At 49.1% G+C, this 23,713-nt stretch overlaps 1 protein-coding gene across 2 annotated transcripts in view; it reads left to right on the top strand.

Annotated features, from left to right (window-relative positions):
• The window catches only part of MTUS2 (microtubule associated scaffold protein 2), a 554,541-nt gene that overhangs the window by 515,283 nt on the left and 15,545 nt on the right, over positions 1-23,713 (top strand). For both annotated transcript variants that reach the window (XM_036300894.1, XM_036300895.1), the window contains one exon: positions 17,704-17,918. In XM_036300894.1, the coding sequence (XP_036156787.1) occupies positions 17,704-17,918 (215 nt within the window). The remainder of the gene's footprint in view (positions 1-17,703; positions 17,919-23,713) is intronic.

Genomic DNA, 23,713 nt, shown 5'->3' with positions numbered 1-23,713 from the left:
TGGGGGGCAGGGCAAAGGCGGCCTTGGGGCCGCCTTTGCCCTGCCCCCCAGCCATGATCAGAGAATCAGGCGCCTTTGCCGCCCTGGCCAGTGATAGCAGGAAGTAGGGGTGGAGCCAGCGATGGGAGCTGGGCATGGTCGAAGCTGGCAGTCCCAGGAGCTAGGGGTCCCTTGCCTGGGCCTAAAGCAAAGCCCACGATCACGGGGCCGCTGCAGCTGCGGGTCCCCGCTGCCACTGCCCGGGCCGGACGCCTCAGCCAGAGGCGTCCTACAGGGGCAGGGGCGGAGCCTGCAACCGCGGGGAGCTGGGGGTCCCCTGCCCAGGCCTGACACCTCTGCCGGAGGCCTCAGGCCTGGTCAAGGGGCCGATCCGGTGATTGGTGATTGGAGGGTGATGAGGGTCAACTCCTCTGGCTGAGGCATCAGGCCTGGGCGGGGAGCTGGGGGTCCCCTGCCCAGGCCTGATGCCTGGGCCAGAGGCATCAGGCCTGGGTGGGGGGTGGAGCCGGGGATTGGGGGATATGATGGTCCCCTTGCCCAGGCCTGAAGCCTGGGTCAGAGGCGTCAGGCTTGGGCGGGGGGTGGAGCAAGTGATCAGAGGGAGATGGGGGTCCCCTGCCCAGGCATGATTCCTGGGCCAGAGGCCTCAGGTCTGGGCGGGGGCCAGAGCCAATGATCGGGGGGAGATGGGGGTCCCCTGTCCAAGCCTGACACCTCTGGCAGAGGCGTCAGGCCTGGGCAAGGGGCCAATCAGGCGATCGGAGGGTGATGGGGGTCTACGCCTCTGGCCGAGGCATCAGGCCTGGGCAAGGGGCAGAGCCAGCAATCGGAGGGGTCTGTGGGTCCCCTGCCCAGGCCTGACGCCTCTGACAGAGGCGTCAGCCTGGGCAAGGGGCTGATCCTGCGATTGGAGGGTGATGGGGGTCAACGCCTGAGGGCTCCCAGTATGTGAGAGGGGGCAGGCTGGGCTGAGGGACACTCCCCCCCCACCCCACACCCACCCAGTGCACAAATTTCGTGCACCAGGCCCCTAGTACTATCAATAAAAGGCAGAGATAGAGACGGGAGACAGCAGGCTCAACCACCAACTTTAGCTCAGTTATTGACACCACAATCCACAGAGTAAACTGTCCAGAAAGCTGGACGCCATCACCGACTCCGCCTCTCCCTCTTCTTCACACTCGATGTCCAGTGAGTCACCAGGTCCAGTTGATTAGAATCCTATGCATTCACGTAGTGACTTAGTTTTTTGTAAAAACCTCCTCACTATACCCTTTACCTCTCTGCTTGCCCATACATCCATCCTCTGTCATTTCGATGATTAAAATCCATCAGTAACCAGAAGCATGTCTGCCTATGACAAGAACAGTGGTTGTCCCTAGCTAGGGGGTCTAGGGAAGGAAGGGAAATTACTGCTCACTATATTCCTTTCCATGTTGCTTGAAATTTTTTTGCATGCAAAATATAAAAATTAAAGCACTATAATAGCCTGGCCAGTCTTGCTCAGTGGTTAGAGTGTTGGCCCACAGACCAAAGGATGGCATGTTCAATTCCCGGTCAAGGGCATGTACCCCTGATGAAGGTTACCCAGCCCCAGTAGGGGCATGTGTGGGAGGCAACCAATCCATGTGTCTCTCTCACATCGATGTTTTTCTCCCTCTCCCCCCGCCCCTCTCTTCCTCTCTCTAAAAATCAATGGAAAAAATATCCTCGGTTGAGGATTAAAAAACAATAACAACACTAAGATACAGAAAGATCCTTCAGTGGCTTTATATCATTCTTAAGACAAGTAGAATTCAAACATTTTAGCACAGTGTAGTGGGACTGCTGCTGCCCTGCCAGACGTACCCCTGCTGCCCCCTCTCCACATCCTCCACTGAAGTTCTGCCCACTTCACTGCTTCCTCCTGAACTGCCCGCTCCCTCTCCCCACCCACCAACCTCCCCAGCTTCCTGGAAAACTAGTCTGCCATCACCTCCTTAACGCCCCAGCAGGGCCATTTCTCCTGAGAGGGATGCCTGCTTCAGAGCACTTCTCTGCTTCCATACACAATTTCATAGTGATTGTCACATTGCTGTCATTGTTCACTTATCCATCTGAGTCTCCCTTCCTGCCAGCAGACCAAGGGCCCTCAGGGTTCGGGCTGTGCTGGGGAGTCAAGGTCTGTTTCCTGAATCCCATGGGCAAGAGCTTGTATTCCAGGGATTTAAGGCACAGGGGGAAAATTATTTGGGGTGACAGAGCTTACAAGGAAAACTCTTAAAATACTTTTGTACTTACTAAATAAAATAATACAGCAGACTAAATAAAAATAATGTTATGCCATTTTGTACATTTAAATGAATTTCTTTTTCCATCACTTACTCTCTAGAGGCATGCCAGGCTCTCCTGCCCTGGGATTTTCACCAGATGATTGAGGACTACCCACACATTCATAATCAAATCTGCATTTGCATGCCTGCGGGATGTCTGGAATTGTAAATTCATGGTTTCCAATTCTCCCAATAACCCTGCTGCAGGTTAGCTTGTATTATGCCCGTTTTACAGATGGGAATATGAGATTCAGCAAACCAGTGGTTGCCTTGCCCAGGGTAATGAGCTGTCCAACAGATGTTTGAACAGAGACCCTGCCTGTTTTTCCAATAAGCGCTCTGCCTCGTGTGCCTACTCAGAGAGAGTGTTTTTGTTTTGTTCTATTTTAATATCTGCCTCTCCATCCAATAGGTGTGGTTCCCCATATTATGGCCAGGCCTGTTGGTGGCCCCTGGTCCCAGGACAGCCCTAACCTCAGGCATCAGCTCCTCATTCTTGTTTCTCAGCTCCCTGCCCCCAATGGACTCAGCATTTACATCCAAATTTACAGTGCTTTTCTTCAGATTCTTCTTCTTATCAAAAAGTCAATGCAAACGCCTCTATTCCTGCTCTGCCATCCTCTCTTATTTCCCTCTTCTATTCCCAAACCCTGTTTCTTCCTCATTTATCCCAGCAGGGGGAGCCCGTGAGGGCTTCATCTGTCGCGGTGACGTGGAGCCAGGAAGGACTTGGGCAGGAGAGAATAGCTGTGAGCAGTGCCAGCCTCCTTACTGCCTGGGGTGCATGGTGTGGCCAGGGGGACAAGGTGTCACTGTATATATGACTCCAACTAAAAGGTGAGGAGGATGGGAAGCCACATGCAAGAATCTGAAAGGAAATTCAGTGTCCTGGGACTCTAACTCTCCAGAAAGACACAGCCTCAGAGCTAAGTCTGCACACCCAGGCTCAGGTCGGCACTGGGAGCTCACGCTGGCTGAGAGAGAACAGGTAGGCCTAGACTTCAGAAGGGCAGCAGCGGGCAGGCCCTATAGTTAGTGACAGATGCTGTCTGCCCTCTGCTTCGGACGCAGGTGGGAAGCCTGCTGTCCTCTGCACACGGGGAGGCAAGGCTCTGGGGGCTGAGCACTGAGCACCAGGACCTTGCGACCAGTGGTCTAAACGCGCTCTCAGGCTCCACCCCAGCCTCTGAGTCAGAGCCTGCACTTTAACAGGATAATCTGTCAAAGTTTAAGCAGCACCATCTTTGCTTACAGAAGTGCTTCCTGGTATGTGGTCCCTGCCCCACCAGTAGCAGCACCGCCTGGGAACTTATTAGAAACGCAGATTCTCAGACCCACTGACTCTGGGTGGGCCTGTAGCCTGCGTTTTAATACCCGCACGTGATTCTGATGCCACTCAGCCTGAGAAGCCCTGGCTTCGGAGAGGACAGGTGGCCGCTATGAGCATGGCAGTGAGAAAGCCACAGATCTGGACTGACTTGGTTCTGCTGCTCAGGCTCCTCTTGGATAAAATGGGAACATTGAGCAGGAATTGCACCTACTTCCCAGAATTCTTGTGATGCTCGATGGCCCTCCCGACGCGGGTGCTCAGTAGAGCGTCAGGTGTGTGAGAGGTCAGACGCTGTGCTGCTGCCCTTCCTCTCTGCCCGAGGCCTTTTCCTAGAAAACTGTGGCAGAGAAATGTTTGCATCTTCTGGTACCTAGTGTGATATGAAGGCCCTTCTTGCTTCTCTGATTATCTATACTAATAAAAGCCTAGGTGGTCCTCGCACCCTTGAGTGCGATGTCATCACAAGATAGCCGCCACAAGATGGCGTGCACACAGTGGAGGCGGGGCCCCGCGGCTGCTCCACATGGTGAGGCCTGCGGTCTCCCGGCTCTGGGCGGCGGGGAGGAGGCCTGTCCCGGCATCTCCACCGCCTCACATGGAAGAGGTGGGTCTCGGCAGAAGAGGGCAGTTGGGGGCGATCCGGCCAGCAAGGGAGGGAAGTTGGGGGCAATCGGGCTGGCAGGGGAGGGCAGTTGGCAGTGATTGGGCCAGCAGGGAGGGCAGTTGGCGGCGATCGGGCCAGCAGGGAGGGTAGTTGGGGCGATCAGGCCAGCAGGGGAGCAGTTAGGGGACGATCAGGCAGGCAGGCAGAAGTGGTTAGGAGCCAGTGGTCCTAGATTGTGAGAGGGATGTCTGACTGCCCCCAAGGGGTTCCAGATTGGAGAGGGTGCAGGCTGAGCTGAAGGACACCCCCACCCCCCATGCATGAATTTCGTGCACTGGGCCTCTAGTATTTTAGAAAACAGGCATGTACTATTCTAACTAGACAATAACTAAATGGAGAACTTGTCCTCTTAAGGCAGCGGTTCTCAACCTGTGGGTCTCGACCCCTTTGGCGGTCGAACGACCCTTTCATAGGGGTCGCCTAAGACCATCCTGCATATCAGATATTTACATTATGATTCATAACAGTAGCAAGATTACAGTTATGAAGTAGCAACGAAAATAATTTTATGGTTGGGTCACAACATGAGGAACTGTATTTAAAGGGCCAGAAGGTTGAGAACCATTATAGGGTTCTGATGAAGATTATTGTCACACAGGCTTTCCTGGCAAGGGGCACCTTTGGCCACCCTGTGCCTGTGATATAAGGTGGACATGGTTATTTCAGGCTTTTTATTGGACACAAGCAGTCATTCCCAGGTCTCTGAGACTCAGGACAGTGGTCACAGGTCTTTATCCGATAACGGTTTCCTCAAACGTCCTTGGAGGTGCAGCAGGCCAGAGCGAATCAACTACTAGTACACCGAAACAGTGCTTAGTGAGGCCGCAGTGTCTGCGCCGGAGCCTGAACCTCGGTAGTCAGGTTGAGCCCATCTAGATACATGTATGTCTTATACTTATCCCACCCTGGCCTTCAGGAAGATTGGGAAATGGTTCCATTTGTAAAACTGCAGCGATTGTATGGACCCTTCAAAAACAATCCACAGCTAGCACCGAATGACTAATGAAGGCAGGCAGGATGCTCAGCACCTACTCTGAATTATCCTATTTAAACCTTCTAGCCCTAGGAGGTAAGCCCTGGTGTGCTCCCCATTTTACAGGTGAGGAAGCCAAGGCTTAGGGGGAGGTAATCTGCACAGGAGCGTCACGCCTACCAGCGTGGACGGAATGATTCCATGGAAGCAGTGAGGTGGCTGTTCTATTCTAGACACATCACAGGAGGAAACAATAAGCAATTAAATGGGCTCTGCCATGCAGTGGGGACCAAAACCCATCAACTAGAACAACTTCACTTCCACAGGTGAGAAGGACCAGGAACTCGGAAAGGGGTGTGCCTGCTTCCCCACACCGCTGTCCGAGGGGCCCGTCTCCTCGAAAACTGAAAGGGAGGGCCTGGCTTTGTCCCCGTCTGTGAATCCTTATGGAAATCGCCCTGCCTTGTGTTAAGTGATGGGATTCCATAGGCGAGGGCGCCACAGGGTCCAGCCAGGGCATTAGGCAAATATCCCTGTTAATCATAAACTCACTCAGGCTGCTGTAGATCGCCTATAAACTCTGCTTCTTCTAAGTCTGTGTCTAAAGTTCACGGGTAGAAACCTTTTGAGGTGGACTGTTTTGTTCCTCGGAGTCAATTTGATGTACTTGTGAGTTATGGGGAGAGGCTGGGATGCATTCATGGGGAAATGCACATCTTTTAAAAAATGAGGTTTTATAGACTGAAAACATTAATCCTTCATTACTGTGTAAAATTGAAAGCATTAAACCCTCATACAAAAACCAATCATGGGCCTGGAGATGTTATCAGGAAAGTTGGGGTATCCCTTTCCCCACTGACTGCTGGGGGTGGAGTCCTTACAAAATCTTGAGAAAAAAGAATTTTCTGAGGCTCTCATGGGAGGAAAAATGATTTTAATTTGCATGTAAATACATCCCTGGGTCTGCATAGTCCCCTTCCCTTAGCCCAGCCCTGGAAGAAGTGTAGCTGGGGTTTCAGTAGAGCTAAAATCAGAGCCAGTGTCCAGAGTTCCTGTTCCATGTTGCAGCCAGGTCTGGCAAAGCATCAGCTCAGTTGTAGCCCATTAGTCCATTGTGTGTGGGGTCCACATGGCTGTGGGCCATATGGGAGAATGCCAGGAAGCAGGAGCAAGACCCCCAAAAGCCAGGAGTCAACCAAGAGCCAAGAGATCAAACTCCTTTGTTTAGGGGATTAATATCCCAAATTTTGTGCCCCTGCAGTGGTCATGTCCATTCTGGCCAATGACCCGTGCCAGGTGTGACTGATAGGAAGGTATTTTCCCATGTCACCCCAACTTTACTGGGCATGCGTCTATCTCCCCTCATCCAGTACTTTCCCCAGGGATCTGCGGGGAATGGACCAGTGGCTGCCTGGGGGTGTAAAGCTGCCCAAATAACATGCCTGCAGTATTTGGTCTTCCCTTTGCTGCTTTCCTGTTATTAATAACTAGGTTAATTACAACGGTATCAAGGAGAGCACAGAATTCTTGGGCCATGATTTTGACATTGTTAAAGAAGGAATTACAACATTTAAGGCTATGACCAACAAATGCCTTAAAATTTAGCGGCCCCTTGGTCTCCATATCCAAATAGCACACTATGGGATGGAGGATTAAGTTACAGCGTGCTGTGGGATGGGCCCCGCTGGGAAGCCTGTTAAGTAACAAGGTCATGGGAGTCCAGTTTTTAGACCTCTGTAGTGTCACTTCCACCGTGAAAAGGGTCCAGTACCTCCACTTACGTTTCTATTTAAATGTTTTAGAGGAAGTTATTAAAAGCTCCTTCGAAAAGGAATGTTCGACATGTGGATGATGTCACCGGTACAATTAATGTAACAAATAGGGTCACCTTTTTAATGCCATTTTTACAAGACAAAAAATTTCAGAGCAGTAAATACTCAGGGCGCCCACACAGAGCCATTACCTGGCCTTCAGGCTGCCCCGGGCAGCGTGGCGGGTGAGCCGGTGCCTGGGGATGCTTTTAGAACTCTGCCAGCCCACATTAATGTGGAGGAAAGGAGGAAACAAGCTCATGCAAAGCCATTTCCCCAGAAAGCCATTTCCTATTTATGGGCAGCAGTTATTAGTTTTCATGTAGACAGCATTTTCTATTCTCTTCAAAACTTATTATAACCAACCTCTTAAGTCCATTTCCTCTTCCCTCCTTTGTCCCCATAAATCATCCATGTATTTTTCCCCTCCCAGACCAAGAAGCATTACAATTATATTCACACATGGGGTCAGTCGTTAGCCATTTGTTGAAATACTCATCCTTTGTCTTAAAGAACACATAAAAATGGTACAAAGTATTTATTTATTATGAAATGGAACCTTCCACTAATTGGGATCTTAGTAACTGTTTTTCTTTATATTTCTTTCTTTCTGTTTTTTTGTTTTGTTTTGTTTTGTTTGTTTTTTTGCTTCTTCCAAAACATAAAGCAGACTAGAGTCATATCATTCAAAGGGACTCTCCCGAGTTTCAGAACACAGGGGTTTCAGAACACCTGGCTGGAGTCCTGGCTCTCACTTTCCAGCTGTGTCACCTCAGACAAGATTCTAACCCCTCAGAGCTTCTGTTGCCTACTCTATAAAATCAGAGCAAAGATGCCTGCTTTAGCCCTAGCCGGTTTGGCTCAATGGATAGAGCGTCAGCCTGCAGGACCAAGGATCCCAGGTTCGATTCTGGTCAAGGGCACGTACCTCGATTGCAGGCTTCTCCCTGGCCCAGGCCCTGGCTAGGGTTCCTGCAGTAAGTAACTAATCGATGTGTTTCTTTCACATCGATATTTCTCTGTCTTTCCCTCTCTCTTCCACTCTCTCTAAAAATCAATGAGAAAATAACCTCTGGTGAGGATTAAAGAAAAACAAAAAAAAAGATGCCTGCTTTACCCAGCTTGAAATTTTCTGAGAAGATTAAATAGGGCAGTATTGTGTATTGAAGAACATTCTAAACTAAACACATAAAAATGCCAAGCACTATGTTACTATTCATGTCTCAGCACTGGGGAATGCGTGATTTTACAGAAAACACAGTTTCTCTGTAGATGAAGCTTATTGCTTTAGGGGTCCACTTTGGGAAGAAATCATAATAAAAACGGGATGCCCTCCCCTGTCTTCTTTAAGAGAGTACCGTGGACATAAGAGAACTCTTTTTTGTGACCTAAGTAGGTTCCAGTTACACATCCACAGAATTCTGGAACATGGGACAGAGGCAGCCTGCACTCAGAGCGCCTGCACCAGTCTGCGGGAGCTTGTCCTCACGGTCCTGGGTATCAGATCGAAGTCCAGATCAGGCTGCCGGCAGAACAGTTTCTGCCGAGGCCTCTCTCCGTGGATTGCAGATGCCTGTCTGCTCCCTGTGTCCTCCATGGCCTCTGAGCACACACATCCCTGCTGGCTCTTGGTTACAGTCACCTTAAAGGCCTCATTTTACCTTAATCACCTCTTCAAAGATCTCATCTCAAAATATGGCTACATTCTGAGGTGCTGGGGGTTAGGGATGCAACGTGAATTTAGGGGAACACATTTCAGCCCATAGAAGTGCCCAACCTCCTCCGTCCAGAGATGAGAAACGCCCACAGCATGGGATGAACCTAGAACAGAGGCCGGGCCTGGTGCGCCTACTGCAAGTGCCTCCCTGGCCATGCCGGTTCTGCCTTTATTTCCCCTCCTTTCCAGATGTCACCTGACCACTCCCCTTCCTGGGCTTTCACTCTTCCCCCTTCTAACCTCCATTATCTAGAAACGCTGGCATTCAGGCTTCAATGTACCGAGAGTTACTTAACATCACTCTTATGTGAAAGATTCAGTTGTTGGGGTTGGGCCTTCAGTGCTGCACGTTGTGACATGTATTTGGGGACCTTGAAGCCTCTTATATATATAGTCATCCAGTTTGGGAGCCCTGTTTCCAAAGTTAGACACAGGTAAGTAAAATACAGGATTTCCCAAAAAAAATGTGTACACACTTTGAGTAACTATTAACTCCAATGGGTTAAATCTGAAAAGAAAGAAACAGCAATTGAGCTATCAACTGTTAAGTGCGTACACATTTTTTTGGGACACCCTGTATTAGCGTACTTTAAAATGTGACAGTGATGAGCAACCTTTCTGTTTTGTTACGCAGCATTCACAACGCCTAGCAGCTAGGAAAGGCTCTTTTTGTCTTACTGAAGCCACATCTCATGTCCTTGCACAAGCCATTTACACACCCAAACGAGCAAAACACATCTGTCAGTCTGCCCCCACTTCACTGTGTGCAGTGTAACAGCCAGTCTGTTCCGAGGTCGCATGCTTTTAAGACTTTGACACTTTTATAAAATTGACCACAGCAACCCTGTGAAATGCAATCACATCATTAATCATTAAAGTGTCAAAAAGCAGTAGTGCTGAATTTCACATTTTTCATACTAATTGACAACATCTAGAAAGGCCCTCCCTGGGTACCGTGGACCGGAGGAGTGTCCATGGGCTGTGGGCCCGTAGATGTACATGAATCCCTTCCTCTCTTAGTGCAGCAGACTCGCATGCTGTCTATTGTGCGGTTTTCTCCCCAGTTGGAGTCCCCCTCCGATGTCCCACCTCCCTAAATGGCACCCCACCCCCAGTTGCTCTGACTGAGAACCTGAGGCCTCCTTAATTCCGGTCTTTCCTTTGCCTCCCTCATCTGACCCAGGAGCAAATCAAGGTGGCTTTGCCTCCAGATACCTCGCAGTGAATCCGCCCCTCCCCCGCAGGAGCTGCCCTCCCAGTCACCATCAGACCTGCCTCGGGCTTTCCTCGCCTCCTGCCTCTGTGCTCCTGCTGCAGCAGAGGGGTCCCGGGAAAGCCCTCGTTAGCCCTATTGAGCACTGTCGGGGCTTCCCACTGTCACCAGAGTGTAACCCTGGCTCCTTTCCTGGGACCACAGGCCCTGCAGACCAGGCCCCTCCTGTCTCTTGAACTTCAGCTGCTCCACTTGGCCTGTCAGGGACGCTCCAGGGGGTTGTCGCTCGGCTCCTGGTATGCTGAAATTGTCCCGCCTCAGGACTCTGCACTGGCAGTCCCTTCCACCCAGAACTCCCTCCCTCCATCTCTGCACACGCGTCTGTCTGTCATTCCTATCTGTCTGGACAGTGTCACCTCAGCGTGGCCTTCCTGTCTACCCAGCAGCTAACCTCCCTCTGCCCAGGCTTCCCAGGTTTACTCTTGTTTGACTTTCTTCACTGCTGTTAGCTCAAGAGGTTTTTAATCTACAATTGTGCATGTGAACACTTTTCTCATGTTTGCCTCCATGACAGTGTGTCTGGGCGCATAGCGGGGGCTCAGTACATTCAATTACTCTGTTGACTCGGCCTGCCTATCTGGCCACAAGTACAAAATTAATTATGGCACAGTCCCCACCCACTGGCAAGGGAGACAGGTGAGGAGATTCAGTTCAAAACAGCGAGTGCCTGAAGAGTGATATGCCAACGCCTTGCCTCCTCGCTGGGCTGGCACTGTGGCCGCTCCCACCGCCGTTGAGTGGAGACGCGAGAAGTCTGGGCCGGGCACCAGCACCTGCTCTTTAGGGCCTGGCCCACTCCTCGTGGCCTCGGGTCAGTCTGTTACCTGCTCCTTGCACATGGAGGTTAGGCTACCCATGGACACCTGGCGGGCGGGTGACAGTGGGTAACTACCTGTCTCGGCGGGGCGAGCTGTCCCAGGAAGCACCACAAACGGGAGCTGCTGTCTCCATGGCACAAGCTCCCCCAGGGCCTGCAGAGATGGCTCTTTCACTCCCACTTCTACCCTTGGTCCATGATCCTTTCATAGTCCATTTTCAGCCCCTCCTTCATGACATTTTCCCAAAAAGGGTCCTAAGGAAAGAAAAAGAGGGTTGGGCTGCAGAGGGCAGTGTGCCCTAGATCCCAGGTAGCGTGTTCCATGAGCCTGCCTGTCGCTGAGATCTGACAAGTTTGGACAAAGGCAGCGTCACTAGAGGGCATTTTTCAGGCATCACAGCTCCTCCTGGTCAGTGCCCATTTGTTACAGGATTGCTGCCATCAAAAAACAGGAAAAAAGAGACAATAAAACCACAGCATAAAGATGCTAATAATCTTTAACCCCTATGAATTTAGCCTAATATATATATATATGTATATATATGTATATATATGTATATATATGTATATATATATTCTATATATATATATATATATATATATATATATATATATATATGGACAAACTAGTGTGTTCAGCAAAAGGGCATACAATTTATAATACCTCAACGTGAGAGGGTAAGGTAGCCACCAGAATGTTCGGTGGGAAGACATGGGAAATGCCCAACAGAGTATAAAGAAGTCACAGGACTTCAATAACTAAGAAGGATTTTGCACTTGGAAATTCCATTTTTCTTGGTTTAGTGAGATAATGGGTAATTTTTATGGTAAATTTTTTCCTTAAATTCTGTCCTTTTATTTATTTCCATCTCCTAAAGAAACAACTTAATCATTTACCTAACTGTGAGATCTCCTGCCAGCAATATGTAACAACAGCGACTAGGCCACAGGCTGAGGGACTCAAATAACACAAACTTATTTTCTCACAGTGGCCCAGGCTAGCAATCTGAGATCAAACTGCTGGCGGGGCTGGCTTCTTCCGAGGCCTCTCTCCGTGGCGTACAGATGGCACCTTCCCCCTGTGTCCTCACACCCTCTTCTGTCTCTAGGGATCTGTGTCCTAATTCCTAAGTTCTCATTAGGATGCCAGTCATACCGGATTAGGATCTACTCTAATGACCTCATTTTAACTTAATTAAAATCTGTAAAAATCCTCTCCAAAGGCCATGTTTTGAGGCCCTGGAAGGGCAGGGGTACATTCAGCTCTTAAAAGTGACATCATAATATTTCCACTTAGTGGAACAGTATCATGTCATCATATTCAATGATTTGTTGTACAATTGATATATCTAAAGCATACTCTGGGACATAAGAGGCAACATAATATCATTTTTTATGTTTTTATCGTGATCTGTAGGGCCAGATCCTTCTCTCCAGTTTAAGTCTAGTGCTGTTAACCACCAAACTTGCTACCTCATTGGTAAACCAACAAAAACTTGTAGTTATTCATCAGACATTTGGAGCGTCTACTTCAAGTAACTTGATCTTGCTCACTGAGTTTTTCCCTCTCACTTGACATGTGAACTGTGGTTGAAATTAAGCCTGCGTTGCAAACGGCTCCGTGGCATTGTGTGCCGTGGTCCCGAGGGCCGTTGTCTCGTTGTGCTTCACACTCATAGGCTGGCAGGTTGGTGTCTTTGAGGTAGATATGTCTGAGGATGTTATAAATACAGCTGTAATAATATTTTAGGTATTTTAACATCACATACACACACTATGAATATTCATGCGCACACACACACACACACACACATATATATGCTCAAATATTTAAACTTACAACAGATTCTAATTCTGCTTTTGTTTTTTAAACTCATACTCACGAATTAGGAGTGATATATTCTCTTGGCCAATCACAATCCCATTATTTTAGAAACTATTTTCTCAGCAACTTGGGTTCTAGGGATTTATTACTGGGGTGTTGGCCTCTATGGCAAAGTACCAACTGTTTTCACATGAAGAAAGGAAGACTCCAGATGTTGTCTAATATCATTAAATTAGCCTCCGTTAATCTCTGACTGCAAAATGCCTGACTAGATACATCTTTGAAGATTTACCAGAGGCAAGAGGATATTTATTTCTTGAGGGACTCTGTTATTAGAGCTCTTCCCCTTGGGGCCCCAGCTGCTCTTCTTATCCAGTATCTTCTGCAGGCCTGGGGCTTAGCATGGGGTCATCAGGTGGAGATCATCACCTCTCTTATACATAATAGCAGTTGGGAATTTGGAGATTGGGGCTATATCTAAAAAAGGGGATTATATGTAAAAAAAAAAGGATTACTTTGCCAATTTAGAGGCAACGAAACAGGCCTCTACTGCTCCTGATTTATTTAAGGGAGCAGCACATTCAGGGGCAGCTCGAGGATGAAAAGCAATGGCCTCCCAGCCCCCAGATCGGGAGCCAGGCCCATGAATCATCCTGCCACTGACATAACTAAAATCGCAGGAGATAGAGAAGAGTCAGGGCATCTCTGACCTCCAGATACTATAACCTTTTCAAACCCCATCTCTCCTTCATTATGGTAGTAATGTGAAAAATGGTTTTTACTCGTAAAGCATGTGAACCAACAATAGAATGTTGTTAAATATATATATTTGCAGGTGTCCACCGGGCAATGAGTCCTGTAACAGGCACACAAGCTCCTGAGGGAGGAGAGACAGAAAGATAAATACATTTCCATTACAAATAGAACTATGGAAGCATACTATTTCTGTACCTTGCCTTTTCTGTTTAATAATGTATTACAGAAATCATTCCATTATATCACAAAAAAAAATTTTTACCTTATTTTTTTTACTGGTTCCCTATAGCCCATTATGTATAGGATTTGTTCTATATGTATAGGGTGGGCAGAAGTGGGGTTACAGTTGTGAGTGTGTGAAGCACAGAGTTTATTCTTGTATTATTATTTATTTGTATTATAACTATAAACCTACTTTTGCCCACTCCTGTATATTGGATTCATTATCATTTATTTAACTAACTTTCCAATAGTTCCCTAAGGCAAATCACATTGTAGTAACTCTTGACCAAATGTTCTTGTATGCACTTGTGTTAAAACCTTCATGTTATTTTTTTCAATGTAGCTGATTTATTTTTATTCATTTTATAATCTTTTTATCTGTTTTATTCCATCTTTGGTCCCATTAGATTCTGCCTATATCCGTGTGTGTGTGTGTGTGTGTGTGTGTGTGTGTGAAACAGCATAGTGATAAGGTTTTCATTTTTGTTTTATTTTGCCATCATATGTTTTTACCACTGTTGTGTAGAGTTTTAAATAATAAGATGAGTTTTCCTTCTCTAAAAAAATCTAAATTTATCCTTTAAGTCATTTTTTGTCATGTTATTTTTAAATTTTCATTTTTTTGTAAAAAAACTGTAAGATATAATTCATGTACTATATATAATTTATCCATCTAAAATGTACAACTCAATGGTTTTTAGTGTATCCATAGAGTTCTGAAACTGTCATTACAATCTATTCTGAAACATTTTCATCACCCCCCAAAAAGAAATCCCATACTGTTTAGTTGTCACTCCCTAAGGCTACAAATCCTACCATTTATTTTTATTTTTTTGTTGTTGTTGTTAATTCTCACCTGAGGATATTTTCTCCATTGATTTTTAGAGAGAATGAAAGGGTGGGAGGGAGGGAGGAGAGAGAGAGAGAGAGGTTAGGGAGACACATCAATTGGTTTGGTTGCCTTCCACATGCACCCTGAAGTCCGGTAATCAAACCTGCAACCCAGGAACGTACCCTTGACCGGAAAGCAAACCTGAGACCCTCTGGTGTATGAGTCGATGCTCTAACCCTAGGCCACACTGGCCAGGACACCAATTCTTTCATTGACATTTTTAAAGATATTGTGCCCTCAAAGCAGCGTATCAACTGTGTTCCCACCAATAGTCCACTGAATGTGAGTTTCCTCAGACCCTTCCTATATTACCAGAGTATTTCATTTTTATTGGTCTTTTAGATTTAAAAAATGTGTTGCTTCAGTTTGCATGTATTTTATCATGAATGGTGCTAGCCATCTGTTCTCGTGCTTCCTGGCCATGTGTGTCTCCTCTCAGGGCACTGCATTGCAGACCTATTTTAAACACAGAGGACATATTGTTGTCATTGTTTTATTTTGATCCCATTGACCATGGCATGATACACTACATGGGGCGGGGCGGGGGGGAACACTATGAGTCAGTTAACATGGTTACAAAAACAAAAGCACCCTCCGAAGAGGCCCAGACACCCAGAAACCTGCCCTGGCATCCCACACCCCTGCCACCAGGCCTGAGCCACTTCGGTCTGTGGGTTCTTTTCATAGGGACTGTAGCCTCCAGTGGTCAGAGGTAGAGGAGGATGCTGACCCCCACAATGACCACACTACCAGGTATCGAAAGCCTCAGCTGACTCTGCTAATCACGTCCCTATTTATTAGTAAGCCAGCAAGATGCTGTTATACTGCTTGTGGTGGGAAGCCCAGTGTACTCCCAGCAATCTGCCCCTCACCTCAGGCCTGTGACAATAATATCTATATCATATTTAACATATTTGAAACCTAGGCCAGACCTTTTGTAACCACAAAATCATTTCCAGTATAATCCTGCAATGATGATTATTATACTAAGCATGATTTTCCTGAATCTATATAAACAATTAAAAATGCATTAACATATTAACATATGTACTACTATTTTTAATACCTTAAACAATAAAATAACATTTAAAAACATAAAAAAATGCATCAACATTCAAATGAAAAGAGTACACACAACATCACTTCTTTGACACCGAATGAGAGGCTTTCTAGGGAACAGCTGGCCTGTCTCCTTTAAAGGTGTCTAGGGCCTGAACGCAAAGGAAAGGCTGAGGGCTGTCCTAGACAAAAGGAGAGCAAGGAGACAGGACTTGGTTCAGGACTTTTCATGGAAAGGACATTATTAGGACCATCAGTGGGACTTACGTGGGCCTGAGCATCAGTGGCGCTATTGGATCGATGTTGACTCCCTGACTTTGACGACTGAATTACGATCATGGAGAAGGTCCTTGTTGGTAGGGAATATATATACTAAGGAATTTGGGGTTGGTGGCAGGTCAAGCATATTACTCTCAAATGATCCGGGGGTCGGGGGAGGGAAGGTTATTTGTACAAGTATGTCCTCGGGCCATACTTTCAAGTTTTCTCTGTGATCTTTTTAAAATATGAAAATTATTGTTAAAAACCTCAACGGTAATTGTAGCAATTGTTTAGGATGCAGACCAACAAAGGACTGTTCTGAGGAGTATTTTTCACCAACAGTCTTTAGAATTGCTGACATGAGGTGGCAATTCAAGCCGGTGATTATGGCTTTGAAATTCTCCGCAACAGTGCCTCCGCTTACTGCCTACCCCCGGGGGAAGCAGCACCCAGCACCCGCCCCTCTGTTCACCTGGTTACAGTAGCAGATCCTGATCACAACTTCAGATGTGGATCAGATTCCCCCACACAAGAGTGGGGCATGGGACACTGGGGCAATTGGCCAAAAAGACCACTGGGGGCAGTGTTAGGCTGCTGCGCTGTCCAAGGGCAAGGTGCCTATCCATCAACCCACTCATTACATCAGGGGGAAAATACTTTGAAGCATCCCATGTGCTGATTAACAAACTTTTTTAGTGCCAAATGTGGCCAAGTAGCCCTTGAATTAGCTCATCCTTAAGGCGGGACTTCTGATCAGGGTGTTTCAAAGCCTAACTACCGTGGACGTATATGTCTGACCATAGCCAAGCACCCCTGGAGTGCAGGTTATCACCAACCAGCCCGACCTGCTCACTCGATTTTGAAGTAAGTGGTGATTTCTGCGCATGCACACAGGAGGCGAGCGTGGCAGCACCGTCCTTGTGGGCCGTAATGACCTGTGCCTGCACCTGGACGTCTGTGCCCTGCGAGTGAAAATCAGCACCCCTTGACCTAAACATAGTAGATTGCCGAGGTGCTTTTCTCCTCATGGAAGCAGTTTGCAGCTGAGACAGAGATCTTGCAAATGATCGCAGTCCTCTTGCCCACAGCCCAGGGGAGGCACCGATGCGAAGAACCAGTGGGTCAGTGGCTGCTGTCATTGGCTTGTCCTCTGCTGGCGGCCTGGGAAGCGCCCCAGGCCGGGGACCGGGAGGCAGCCTATGCCAGGGGGTATTGCTGGTTACTGTGCAGCCTCAGGTCCCTGAATGGAGACCCGAACTTCCTCTGTGAATGTCCAGTTCAGCATTTCAGCCTGGGGAGAACAGCCTTTAACCTGGCGCTTCGCCTGTCCCGTCTCAGCTCCCAGGAATGCACAGGTCTCTCGAGCCCAACGGGCAGAGGAGTCACCCACTGAGACCTTATGAAACGTTTAGGTCCTGGGCTGCTTCCCCAGGGCCCCTGACCCACCCAGCGTGTGCCTGGGAGAGTCCCTGCCGGACAAACCCCCAATGATGTTGATGCCCATGGTCTGTGGGCCCTCAGAGGAGCCCTGCTCTAGTGGCAGGACCATGGGGCTGGCAGTCAGAAAGCCCAAGTTTGCCTCCACAGTCCTTTCTATCCACAGCAGGCGACCTCGGGCTTCCCCACACGTGCAGTGCAGTAGATGGGAAAGCCCTTTACAGGCTGTGAGGCTCTTCCAAAGCAAGAGGGTCTTGCCCCGGTTGTGACACTAACCTTGATGCTCTACCGTGGATGCTGAAACCTCCTGGTGCCTCTTCTCCAATTTTCACAAAGATGCTGTTCTGTCCCCAGCCTTCAACACAGCCAGGTGTGAGAAACTACAGAAGGAGAAGGAAGAGCTGGAGAGGCGGTTTGAGGACGAGGTGAGGAAGCTGGGCTGGCAGCAGCAGGCCGAGCTCCAGGACCTGCAGGGGCGGCTGCAGCTGCAGTTCCAGGCGGAGATGACGCGCCTTCAGGAGGAGCACAGCGCCCAGCTGCTGCGGATCCGGTGTCAGCACCAAGAGCAGGTATGTGTTTGTGCTGCGCTCTGTCTCTGCTGTTGGGATGTGCAGGTGGAAGGTGGAGGGGAGCCATGCTACTTGAGCCCGGAATCCTGTCCACAGGTGAGCTACTTGTAAAGTTCCCTCTCTGATTTCATTTCTTCCTCTGTTGCCTCCTTTCCTCCCCTCCTGCCTTTCTGGCCTCCCTCTCCTTGTTCTGCTGAGTGTGCTCCTCCTTCCTGCCTAGAAAGTTCTCCTTCTAGACCAGCGGTTCTCAACCTGTGGGTCGCGACCCCATTTGGGGGTCAAATGACCCTTTCACAGGGGTCGCCTAAATACATCCTGCATATCAGATATTTACATTATGATTCATAACAGTAGCAACATTACAGTTATGAAGAAGCAACGAAAATAATTTTATGGTTGGGGGTCACCACAACATGAGGGACTGTATTAAAGGGTCGCGGCATTAGGAAGGTTGAGAACCACTGCTCTAGACACTTCATGGCCATCCTCTCAAGCACCAAGAGAGAACTGTCTGCCAGGCTTACTGCTAGAATTTTGGTACCTGAATGTGCCTGCACAGAGTAGGTCGTAGGTTTGAACTTGCCAAATAAAAGCATGACTGCCACTAGCTGGCCCAGAAGTTTTTTTGTTTGTTTGTTTGTTTGTTTGCAGTTAAATGCATTATTTTTTAATATAAATTCTTTATTGTTGAAAGTATTACATATGTCTCTTTTTCCCCCCATTGACCTCTCCCCAGCCACTTCCACCCCCCAGCACATGCCCTCACTCCCCTACTGTCTGTGTCCATTGGCCCAGAGGTCTTACTAGAGAGAGCGATTCATCTGGAATGAGTAGAGAATGTTCCCAGGGAGCCCGTCAGGTGCAGCAGGCAGGAGCGGGAGCCTCCTTGTCCATCACTGTGGGCGCTGACCGGAGACGCTGCTTCCATGAGAACCAGTTCTGCTCTGTTCTTTTCTCCTCTTTCTAAGTCCCCAAAGCTCTGTTGCCTTAATACCCGCCTTCTAAGTGGTGCATTGTTTCCTGTGGCCTGCTAATGGCATTTGCAAAGAGCACGCTAAGTCTCAGGCTGCCCCCCTCCCACTGCCTCCAAGTGGACACCCTGGACGGTGACGGTCCCCAGAGGCTTGTGAGCCTAATGGGCACAAGGAGAATTCCAGAGTAATAATAAGCACCATTGTTGTCATTAAAAATCTCCCATTTGACACGTTTTATTCCATTCAGCATCTTTTCTGTGGAAACCAGACACACCTGCCTGCTTAAGGTTGTTTAGACTTACAGACCAGGAAACAGAATAGGTTACGGCTAAAGTCACACTGGTGCTAATGTTAGAGCCAGGTCTCCAGCATCTTGCCTCCTGAGCTCGCAGAGCATAACCCCTGTAAGCAGACGTTTGTCCTGCGCTGTCTGCAGTGCTAGCATGGCCCTTGGATACATCCCCAACCCGGTGCAGATAGCGGCTCTGAGCCTCTGTATCCCTGGGCCATTCGCTCCCAGTTTTGCACAGAGAACGTGTTTATACCTGTGTCCACGAAGAGACTTCTGGTCCAAAGTTCTGGATTGGCTGAGAAGGTGCCAAGAGGTGGGAGGGAGGGCAGGAGGTGGCTGCCAGGCAGGAGAGGGTGCTTCGAGGGGCCCTCGGAGTGAAAGCTCCCTTTCAGTGCCGTGTCTGGAAACCACGCAGCTGAGGCCACTGCTGGGCAGAGCCTGTCCACCGGTGGGGCTCGGCGCGGGCAGAGCGCCCTCAGCGTCCTGTGAGCAGAAGCACAGCCGGGAGATGAGCCCTCACCTCGCCTTTAAGCTGGGACACAGCAGCGTTTCGGAGCTTTCGTGTTGAGGGATTGAGGGAAAGGAGGCCTGACATTGAGAATGAGTTGCAGAAGCTACCTGTGAGCATTTAAAAAGGGCTTTACCTTATGAGGCCTCTGAGTTCTGTTCTTCTTGATCCTTATTCACTAAAGCGAATCTAGTTACCCATTCACCTAGGCCAGGAATATCTGGAGTGCCCACTGCACACCGGGCACACGTCAGGGCCCTGCCAGAGACGCCCAGATTTATAAACCGTGGGCGTGCTTGACCCATGCCTCAGGCGATCGCCAGGGAAGTTCTGAGGGAACTGATCCTGGGTGAGCAGCAGAGACGTGCTTAGGAACTGAGAGTTTACTTCCAGCTGTGAAGACAGGGAACATTTTCTGGTAGAACTAACACCCCAGTGCTGTAGGTCTGAGTAAACCTGCTGCAGACACCCACTGGCTGGAGGGATGGATGATTGAAACCTGTGACTCGTTCAGGCCTGACTTGGCCCCTGCTGCGGAGCATGGGCGGCCAGCCTGACCACAGCCGCCCCCCCCTCACCGCCGCCCCCCCCCCCCCCCCCACGGCCAGCAGAGAGAGTGCAGGCAGTGAGGGAGGCGAGGCAGGGACATCGCCAGTTCTCATGCAGTAGAATCCGCGTTCGCTCTGTGCAGGAAACTCAGTGCACGGCTGCGATGGGAAGTTCTGAGGTCTGTGGTTTCAGCTCTCCAGCTCGGACTACCCACCCTCAGGCTTCTTTATCGGGGACAATTTGCATTTGGCAATGCTGACCCTATGGAGAGTGACATCTGTCCGCAGCTGTGCTCCACCAGCTTCACAGTCGACCAACCCGGCCTCTGGCCGCCCAGCGCCCCACACCAGCAGCGCAGGAGCTCCTGCGGCTTCGCTCAGGCTGGGAGCTCGTGCGCTGAGACACGTGCACCTCTGACTGCTGCAGGGTCTCCCTCCGACAAATCCAGCCGTCCGCTCGCCTCTGCCCGCACATGGGAGTCACTGGGGAACGTGTGGCAAAACACCCTCCTCATCCTCACCCCACGGTAACTGCATCAGAACAGCTGGTGGGTCGGGTTGTTCGTCAGCCTGACCTGAAATGCAGTGGCCCCCGACACCGGCCTCCAGACTTCCTTAAGTGCCGATAAAGATTGGGCCTGATTTTTATTTCAAAATGACCATAAGGTGTTTAATCAAAATCAGCACGTGTGCCATAGCTAGCTCCGCATGAATAGAAGCCAAACTGCCAGAGCCCCCACCTCGAAGCACACAAAACGGATTTTCACTGAAAATACACAGGCTTGCCCCCTTTTGCTCAAACACAGTGCCTTCCAGTTGTCCTCTCTGGGCTGTCTACTGTTTCCCAAAGATGCTCAGCCACAGAGCCTCACATTCAATGGTCAATTATGTGACCTTTGACCCCATTCCTCCACGACGCTGTGGCCTTGTGTCCTCCTCCCTGACCTGGCCCTGAAGTCGCTGTGGACTCTGCTCAATGAAGTCTGAGCAGAGGCGCCCTCCCCTCCGGGGGAAGCAGTGCTCCTCCTCGGCCTTTACGTTGCTTTGTCTTGGATTCAGGACGTCCTTTCTCCCTTTCTGAAGGAAAGCGCCCTTTCAGACTAGCTGGCAGCCTCCGCATCCTGCACTTCATGAGAACATACAGAGGCCACTTGGTTCATCCTCTGGCATTACATCTCCTTAGTCCTCCTGTGACAGGCGCACAGCTGCCACCAGCAGAAGCCACAGGCCCTCAAACAGAAGGAGGTTCCAGAGACCCTCAGTCTTCCAGCTCCAGAGCCCCGCCCAGCACAGCCCAGAGTCTCAGTACCCCGGGAGGAGGCGCTGTGGGAAGGTGGGGGCCGCCTGAACTCCTGCTCATGGGTGGGCTGCAGTGGGGGCAGCAGGCACATCCTGGAAAGGGATGGAGTGGGACTGGGTGCTCTGGGATGGCTAGCTGCCCACCCTGAGTAAGCAGCTACCCAGGCTATGTAAGCAGGCGCCGAAGGGAAGGAAAGTCCGTAAGAGAACCCTGGAGAGAGTGAACATGGGCAGCCCCCTCTGTCCCACCAGACAGGGATGTGTGTCTGGGATGAGAGTAGATGGGAAGTTAATCTGATTTGGGTTTAATGAGTAAAGCTGAGATGATACAGAGCACATGCATCTTCATTCTAAATGTAAGTTGTCTCTCAGGGAATGGCCAAAGCCTCAGATAGTTGTGTGTTGCAAATGGCTGAGTAAGGAAGCCCACAGCTGCATCTTACCCATCCAGAGGGCGGCTCTCCGACCCTTTGCTGTGCTGTTGCTCAGCCCAGCAGAAATGCAAGCCCCTGCAGAATGGAGCCTGCCCCGGAACAGCTGGTTCTCCACACCACGGGGCTAGCGGAGGGCGTAGCCAGACTCTTGCTCCGTGCGCAGCCCGAGCTCCGTCGTCCTGGAGAAGGAAGGAGTGACCCAGCAGTGGCTTAAGGCCCCAAGAGAAGGATGCTTCCTCCCGCCTAAGCCTGCCGTGGACTGACAATGAATCAATGATCTGATGTTTTCCTTCCATCAACTTGTCTGAATCCCTTCAAATGCCTGCAGCGGGTTTCAGGGTGTCCTCAGGCTGAAATCTCACTGGCCGCTTCGGAGTGTGAGGCCATGCCCTGGGAAGAAGCCAGGGGCCCCGGAGGAGCAGTCATGGGGGTTAATTCTCTGACAAGAAGAGGATGGCCGATAGTGAACAGCTCCTTCCCCAGAGAGGGAACAGTCTTCCAAAAACATAAAGATGTATAGGAACTTTACTGAAGAGCAAGGATTCTTACGCCCAAATCTTGGCTCATTGGTTCATACTGGTTTCCTCTTGTTGCATATGGCCTTTCAGAGTTAGGGGATCCGTATTTCACTCATAAAAGCACCTGTGAGTGGCTGTAACAGAGAGACCGTGCCCGTACATCAGGCTTCCTATATTGAGCATGGGATTGAGTCACCATTAAATCACAGACCTGCCTCCCAACAAACCAGAAGGGTGATGTTCAGCTTCAGACATAATGTCATATTGCCTGACAGGGCGTCTTCTCAGCCAGGGACACAGGGGACTCTTCTGGAATATGGTAATTTGTGTCAGAGGCAATAAATTAGAATCACACCAAGGACTGATCAAAGATTTTTCTTCAAACTGAACTGGGTAACAAGCATCCAGATAATGTGTGGAGACCTATGTCTGCAGACAGGGTGATCTTGGCTCAACTGATACAGTAGGGAAGCAGAAAAAATATATACTTGTATTTTTTTTAACCAGTGATTTATTTTTTCAAGAGACTGAAATGCCTTGGGTGAAGATTCTATGAAAACCTCATATAAAAAGGAATTGGACAATTATGTACTGTGGTAATCAGCTTTTCTGATTAATGGAGTTATAGGTCTGAGCCTTAAGTAAAACATAGTTTCATCAAGAATGGCCTGTAAGCTTGGCTGGTATAGCTCAGTGGTTGAGTATAGACCTATGAACCAGGAGGTCATGGTTCCATTCCCAGTCAGGGCACATGCCTGTGTTGTGGGCTCAATCCCCGGTAGGGGGCGTGCAGGAGGCAGCCAATCAATGATTCTCTCTCATCATTGATGTTTCTGTCTCCCTCTCCCTTCCTCTCTGAAATCAATAAAAACATTTTTTTAAAAAAAAAAAAAGGATGGCCAGTGAATAAAAGTGAATCATTGTATATCATGTTCGTTTGAAAAATGTGATGCAGCTATCCGAACACTGTGGAGTTCATTGTTGGTTTTGCCAGTGGTATTTCTGTTTTCATGGACGAAGTTCTCTTTTACCTTAGGAGAGGAAAGTCAGGAAATTTTCCCATGCAATTATAGTACCCGGAGTGAAAATCTACCCCATTTTAAAACAAAAATACTCGCACGCATCCACTCCACACATGGGCTTCCTTTCCTGAGGAGAGCCCTTCCTCCTTTCAGACCAAAGGTCGGCCTGGGAATTGTCCCCTGAGGAACAAAGGACCCTG

Source organism: Myotis myotis, unplaced genomic scaffold (genome assembly GCF_014108235.1).
Source record: "Myotis myotis isolate mMyoMyo1 unplaced genomic scaffold, mMyoMyo1.p scaffold_m19_p_3, whole genome shotgun sequence".
Lineage (NCBI taxonomy): Eukaryota > Metazoa > Chordata > Mammalia > Chiroptera > Vespertilionidae > Myotis > Myotis myotis.
Note: the sequence above shows the minus strand (reverse complement) of the source record. Positions and strands in the feature narration are given on the sequence as shown.